General features: G+C 42.1%; 1 protein-coding gene across 1 annotated transcript in view; it reads right to left on the reverse strand.

The window, feature by feature from the left end:
* The window catches only part of LOC103594258 (chromosome unknown open reading frame, human C9orf3), a 276,533-nt gene that overhangs the window by 23,166 nt on the left and 245,464 nt on the right, over positions 1–7,903 (reverse strand). The window contains exon 13 of the mRNA XM_008577458.1: positions 866–982. Coding sequence (XP_008575680.1) covers positions 866–982 — 117 coding nt within the window. The remainder of the gene's footprint in view (positions 1–865; positions 983–7,903) is intronic.

The raw sequence follows: 7,903 nt of genomic DNA on the forward strand, positions 1-7,903 counted from the left end.
GCAACACCCGAGGGTTGCGATCCCGTTGCCGGTCCCGGTCCGGTACGGGTGCGACACTGAGGGTTGCAATCCGTTGCCGGTCACGAAAAAAAGACAAAAAGACAAAAAAAAAAAAAAAAGTTCAGTTATTCTCAACTGTATACAAACCAAACTTACCTGCATTTTCTGCATTTTAGCAGTTTTATATAAAAGGGCTTTTCTCTTTGACTGAGCCCTTGTTTTTTACTGAAGATGACTAAATACATTAAATATTTATTATTTTATATTTAAAAACCTGGAATTCATCTTAGGATTCACATTGTATTCTTCACAATAAGCTAAAAGATATTAAGGCCCACATCATATTGCTTTCCCACAAGCATCCAATTTTACTTTTCAAACCCCGGCTGCTAGATTTAGTTTTCATTTCCTTTACCCATGGCTCCTTTCCCATCCCCACTGAAGGCAACCGAGAAGCTCTGATGCATCTGAGCCAAGTTTCCTTAATGTGCAGCAGGATGGCGCCACCGTCAGTGCACACGGTGACCCACCCAAGGTTATGACTCAAAAACACTCCACCCTGCCTGCTCAGGGTTTAGGAGACCTCTGTCCATCTTTACGAATTAAGAAGTAAGACAGGAAAACTTAAGGCTTCAAAATACTCTGCCTATAAGTACAAGCACTGTCAGAGGCCCTGCTGGAGCAAGCACAACCAGGAGGGCCGTTTACGCTGTGCTCAAAGCACTTGTTCTTCACGCACAAAGCAAACCCACGGGATGCTGCTGATGGAAACGGCAGCTTCAGTAGTGTGGGGCTACACTGAGATCATCATTTTTCATCCACTGTGGGGACCTGACGTTTAAACTCCAAGGGCGTTCCTGGTTACCTCTGCATCCTGATTGTCGAGGCGGTACGTCCGCTGGAGGCTTTGCAGAGTTCGGGGTTTCAAGGTCTTTTGCTCCAAGAGATATTCCAAAAGCAGGACCAGCTGGTCTGGAAAAAGCTGAGAGAGAAACCAAACAGCCTGAGAAAATGCCATTCAACTGATGAGAAATTAAATCCAAATGCTTAGACCAAAAACAGCAAATACAGCATAACCTGGGTACCTTCAGCATACGTCTGAAACATGGGAAGACTAAAGAGCTGACTTTTATAAAACCTCAGGGTTTACATTGTGTGGACCCCCAAAGACACAAACCTTGCTTTCCATGGTTTTTCATTTCAGTTCTATAGTTAAAGCAAATCAAAACTGTACTTACCTTAATAAAATATTATCATGGTTCACTAGATCCCTTCCTTTATGGCAAGCATATGCCAAAAAATGTCCTATAGCCTACACAAAGATTCAAGGAGCCATCCAACTTTAAGCAAACACACAGAAGATGCAGAAGTTTAATGAAAATAAGCAGCTTTCAGATTTCCTTTTTTACCATACGACCCCTGAAAATATGAAAGGGTACTTCAAAAAGTTTGTGAAAAAAGAGATTACAAGATATTAATCTTTCCATGAACTTTTTGAAGCACCACAGTATGTTCACTGCACACCAAGAAATAAAGAGCATGTAATAAAACAAGAAACATGTCTCATAATCCCTCCATTATAAAAATTACATATTTGTAATTGATAAGTTTATAACCTAGTAAAAATTTTAAGAAGGTTGTACACATGATTACACATATAGGTATGCACATACTCACACATACAACGTCACCCATACTCCTGAGTTTTCACACAGGATAGGTGAAGGTGATGCTACCAGTTAAGGGCAAAGGCAAGAGGAAGTCTTTATGTGGCACAAAAATAAAACTAATTTGTGAACAAACAATATCTGTGAAATCCAAGAATGGACGAGTGTGTAAGACTTCGTCTGTCTTAGTCACCCTTGCACATCAGAGCCAGGTGAGCACAGCGTGGCACTGCTGGACGGACACAGCAGCATGCTGGAGGACCTGCCAACTGCAGGCTTACCTTGTAGGATATATATATATCCTACACTCCAGGTTTTAAAATTATTACTGTAAGTTAATCTCACTGCTTTCTACACTCAGCTTTTCCCCATCCCTGCTTATGCCCAGATAATCCCTGTCAACTAACCAAAATTTACAGGTCTGGAAATCAATACTAGGTCAACGGAATATTCATAAGAACACCTGGATTTTAACTGTTGCTTTCTGTTACTCTAAAAGAAAACGTAAAAGTTACTGGCTTCTCTCCTACCTCTTTTCACCTTTCTACCCCCAAGTGTGTGCTCTGCCTGACCCTCCCTCCCCCGCCTCTCACTCATTCACAGACACACACACACACACACACACGTTTTTCCAAAATGCACATGCAGGGACTCAGTAGACCATATGCACAACTCTCACCAAGTAATTTCACAAAGAAGGCACTTTTTACATGTTTTCATCTCACCCTTCTAAGTTCTAATGAAACCCCCCACTTCCCCACAGACAGGCAGGCAGGTAGGTAGACGACAGAGGCAGACGCAGATCACTTGGTTCTTGGGTACATGTATTTCATAAGACCACTCCCTCTGAAAGTCATGCTGTGGATATTCTCTCAGGCTGACAGGAAAAACAAGATGCCTTTAGCAACATTACATTACAATTAGCAATGACCTGCAAAGTCCCATACAAAGACTCAAAGAACTCCTAACACTTAATTTCCTTTCATGAGAAGTCTTAAACCTGTAAGACATTTTAAATATATCAAATTACTACACACCTAACTAGCAACAAACCACCAATCTAACCATATTCTATAGTTTTACACATATAAGGCTACCTTTATGACATTAAAAAGGAATGTGCTATTTCACAGAAGAGGCCAAACCCAGAACCCCAGTCTCCGGTGAGCCTCCTCCCCTGCACCAGTGGAGGGGAGCCCGGGGTGTCCAGCCTCATGGCACGCCTGACAAGGCAGCCCAGCTGAGACTCTGTTCTCCACCTTTCTTGTTGGCCCCGCCCATCGTGACTCCAGCTCCTCAATCTCAGCCCCCAGGCCCTCCTCCCCCACCCCCAGCCTGCCCTGCATCCCCACAGCACTGTAAACTGGTGAGCAGCACATCTGAAGGCAGCCAGCCTGAGGGCAGCAAAAGGCCAGTGTTGGGTCCCCTCCAGACATAGGACGGCAGGCCTCCAGGAGAGGGCCCGGCCGACAGAGCAGCGCTTCTCAGCACGAACAGTGCTTGATCTGGCAAAGAACACTCACCTCTGGGATGGGGTCTTCATCTGCTAACTAAACACATAGGAACCAGCCCTGCCAACTCACAGAATTACAGGGAAGGAGAGAGAAGAAAAAAGCATCACCCTACTATGTGCTCACGCATACAAAGAAGCCTGTTGTTAGAACTCTCCTTTGGGACTTGGTTTAAACTAAAGAGACCAACAGAAGAAAGAAACACCTGAGGTAAGACAACTAGCTTGGCCTCAACTTACTCCAACTGGGTTTAACCAATAAACAACACCAACTTAAAACCGAAAAATTACCAATACATGAAACTGTCAAACTAGCTGGATTCATACCCGTGTCCCTCTCTTCTACGCAGAAAGTTCACACATCTGCACACAGAAACAACTGAAAGGACCCCTGAAAAGCTTTAGTCCTCTCCAAATTTCACACAACGGGAATATTTAAAGCTAAGCCCCCTGACTTAAGACAGGCAGCTGAAATGGAAGTGAGGGGGTATATATGCAGTCAAACCTTTAGGACTCTTTAATAAGTTTAATTGACTCCAACTGGAGAGAGGTAACTCCCCTCCAGGGAACTGCTCTTCCTTCAAGAAGGCACCTCGGCAGGCGGCTGCAAGTGCCAGCATGTTCAGAGTCGGGCAATCACAAGGCCCACACTGCCATGCTGAAACCCTCCTGTGTAACGCTGGGAGACCCCTGCTAGCCTCACACTGTAGAATGGACTTGGAGAAAGGACCATCACCTAGTAAACAACCTGTAGCCATCTGGCTTTCTACTGTAATTCTTCTAATTCATGGGGGGAGATGTAGTTTCAAAAATAGTAGAGAAAATCAGTGAAGAAATGCTGTTTTGGGATGCAGACAATAAAACTAATTAAGCACCTTTCATTAACAAATAAGTAAACATTAAATCATTTTTAAAAAATGAGGTAACAGACCTTACAAAGAGGATATGAAAACAAAAATGTGCTAAGTAGCTACACTTTAATATACATTTCTCTTTGTAAAATAAACATTTGCTCTCTGTAAAGCCACCCTACAATGAAAAAGAAATAATATGTAATAAGCCAAAATGCTTGTAAAGCAACTGAAAGACACCATATACTAGCAAATGTGCTCAGAGGCAGCGCTGGCAATGAGACCTGCCCAGGCAGCTGGCACAGGGGCAACAGGGACTGTTGTGTGGCTCATTCTACTCCCACCCACGCAGAAATCAAATTAAATTTCCATGACTTCCAGGCCAACTGTGTTTTAATACAGCAGTACTGCAGGAGACAGATATGGCTGTAGTCCTTCTACGGAGTGATCAGGAGAAATAAAGCGCATGTTGCTGAGCATTATCTACTAAGAAAGCAGATCTCTTAAACATTATAAAGAGAACCTGCCCTTATTTCTGGGGGTCTAATAGTGCTCACACCCACAGTTCAACAGTGACAGGAAGAGAAAGTCCTTTCCTTTGCACAAACAAGGAATTCATAACGGGGTTATTATTTTTTCCATATGGAGACAAACTCAGTATTTTAAAAATGCATCTGCCTCGGAAACTTATACAAAATAAGACTATGGGGTGCCAAAGTCGTGTGGGTACTTGCAAGAAAGAACTTCACAGGACTATAAAACTTACTCAAATGAATACAAAAATAAAAAAATACTAGAGGAAGTCAGTCAAGTACAAACGCTATTTGTTAAGGATTTCAGAAGTCTATATTCTTACTCTAAACATGGAAGATTTCTTAGTTGCTAATTACTGAGAAATGTACCAAAAAAAGAGTCTATTTTGTATTTTTCCCAACCAACTTAGAAGTTGAGGCAAGCTGCACATGCTGGACAATTTTAAAGACTTTCTCTACAGGCCCTTGGAAAGAAATTATGAATTTTCCAAACCCACCCTCCTAACCTACAACCAGCACAAAGAAAACAAACCCTGACTCTTCCAGAAGCCTCTTACTGCTGTCATGGGGGCATCACTCATTTGGAGCTCCCAGGAGACCACCCACGCAACTGAGGCCCTCCATTGTTTCTTCCATCAGCATGTTGCAGAAAAGGCCAACTCACCCGCCTGGATCAAAAAATGCCACGGACATGTCTCACAACCGACTTTCTGCAGGCAGACCCTGTGACAAGAGACCGTGCGGGTGAACATCCGAGCTCCATGCCTGCACCCTTCTGATGGTGTGGCCTGGCTGGCCCACTGCAGCTGCACACGAAGGAAGTCACTGCGCAGCTCCCCAGACGGGAATGAGCCTGGGACTAATGCAGCCACGGCTGACAGGGGCGTGACTCTGGGATCTGTGCCTAAACGAAGTATGCTTCCTCCCTGATGCCATTTCCTGCTGCCCTGGCCAGAGACTAAGAACGGATCAATCGGGGCAATACATATGATGTAACTTCAATTACAGCAGCGGCCTTCCCCTCTTGAAGTCTGTCTGAAACACAGAGAAAGATCAATTCTTCCCAAAAATGGTTAAAAAATGCTTAGGGAGCATTCTTCTTCCAGAAAATCATTCTCTGCTATATTTGTCTATGTTACTACGGCAGGAACTGTTTACATGGAACAAAAACAGAAAAAATGGGGTGGAGAAGGAGAAAAATCTCAGATTTTCCTGTATGCTGGAGATTTAATAGCTGATATTCAACACAAGCAGCGTCCAAACCAGGATGAAACCTTTGAAAGTCACATGCAGAAGGCCTCCGGTGTAGGGGCACAATAGAGAACAGTTTTCCTTTGCTCCTTTGATTAAAAGGTGATCCCAAAGATGTAAAACCTGTTTCATTTTTATAAGGTTTCCCCAAAGTCTGACAAATTCCTTTCCACCGTTCCCAGAAAACATGCCCACGAACCCAGGAGACCTTCAGGCTGCCCCCAATCCATGGCGCAGGAGGAAACAGTGCCCGTTCACACATGCCCTCATTAGAGGTGAAAAGGAAGCTCGGGGGAGAGACTTATAAACCAAGTCGCCCACGAACCCAGGAGACCTTCAGGCTGCCCCCAATCCATGGTGCAGGAGGAAACAGTGCCCATTCACACATGCCCTCATTAGAGGTGAAAAGGAAGCTCGGGGGAGAGACTTATAAACCAAGTCATCTTGCAAACATGGTTCTGAACCAAACAAAACAAAGTTGTGTAAATTTTCACATGATGGTGATTTTTTGCTAATGGGCAAAATTAAGATGGAATCCAGGAACTTCCTCAAAACAAAAAACAAAAAAGAGCTGTCCTTCCTCACAACGCAAAAATAAACACAAAATGCTAGGAGTATCAGAACCCAGGCATGGCTAACCTTGGCTGCCCCACACACTGGCTGGTCTTCACAGCAATGTCAATAAACGGTTTTGGTCTGTCTCTGTCATTTTAATGATAAATATTTTTAAGTGACAGAAGCAGACTATTTTAGAATGTGTGCACAGGCAAGTGTCTGCCCAAGAGCTGCTGTGAACTAAAATATAAAAGAATTAAAATATCTTTTGTATGAGTTAGTAACTTGTATAGAGGAAAAACACAATTGGTTTGAATTGTTACTGAAAACAAAACTTACGACTTACGAAAGAAAAAACAACCGCTTTATACCTTGAAGCAAAAACTTAAACACATTTTAAAGAACTGCCAGAAAGGATCTTTCCATGAACTTTCTGAAGTATCCTTGTAATTAGTTTCATATAGAAAAAAAGCAATTTATTATATTTTTGGGAAACAATTTTAATAGCTACAGTTTAAAAACAATACTGCTCTTTTGAGCCATGGCTTGATGATGGGTACTTCTAAAAGTGGAAGCGCGGACTAAAACAAACACCGTCATTAGCAAACAGTATCTGAAATAATTTATTGGTATAAATCATTCTCACGTTTCCAGATCAAAAGGGTCAAATTTTCATGAGTTATTATTTCCCTCATTTTTTGTTAAAAACATTACCCAAACTACGAAGGTACTTCAAACAGTTCGTGGAAAAATGGATTTGAAAGACAATATGAATCTTCCCATGAACTTTTTGAAGACCCCTCATATATGCCATCTGACACCAAGCCCATTATTTAAACTAATGCAGTCCTCTTGTCAAGTGGATCTCTTATAACCATGTGTACAGTACTATTTAATGTTATTACACATTTTGGAAATTAAAGCATTGTAAACTCTCAAATTGAAAATTTGCAAGTATTTTGCAAGAGATGCATGGGATCCTCGTGTCTGCCTCCCCCACCCTGGAACCTGCCAGACCAATTAAAAAGGGGCCAAAGGGAGAGGATTCCTGATGTGAATTTTATGCTCAAGAAAATCACCACTCATAACAAAGAAACTATAAATCCCTAAGTGATTCCGTCTATTCATCCTGCCACGATAACAATGGCATGTTCAATGTACGACTTGTTTAAGGATTTCTAAAGAAATTGGAACACTCTATAGTATCAGAGACTACTTCTAACTTTTCTTGTATTTGTACCTTTTTCCCCATAGAGACCTGCTTCTTTTTGTTTCCTTAGAATGAATGCTCTTATCTAAACTAAAAATAGTGTACGTAATACCTGATGTATTCATCTTGAACAAGCATATACATTTTTATGAACCCGAGTTCCTAATTTATGGTGATATTTTCTAACTCCAAATTCTAGTCACTCACTAACCCATGAGCCTCTGAAGTCCAGCATATGAATATACACCTTTACTGTGAAAACTCTCATCTGGTTCTGTGTCAAAATATGGTACATGGTATTCAAGTATGGATGGGACTGTTTCTGT

Source organism: Galeopterus variegatus, unplaced genomic scaffold, assembly GCF_000696425.1.
Source record: "Galeopterus variegatus unplaced genomic scaffold, G_variegatus-3.0.2 Scaffold1516, whole genome shotgun sequence".
NCBI classification, from domain to species: Eukaryota; Metazoa; Chordata; class Mammalia; order Dermoptera; family Cynocephalidae; genus Galeopterus; species Galeopterus variegatus.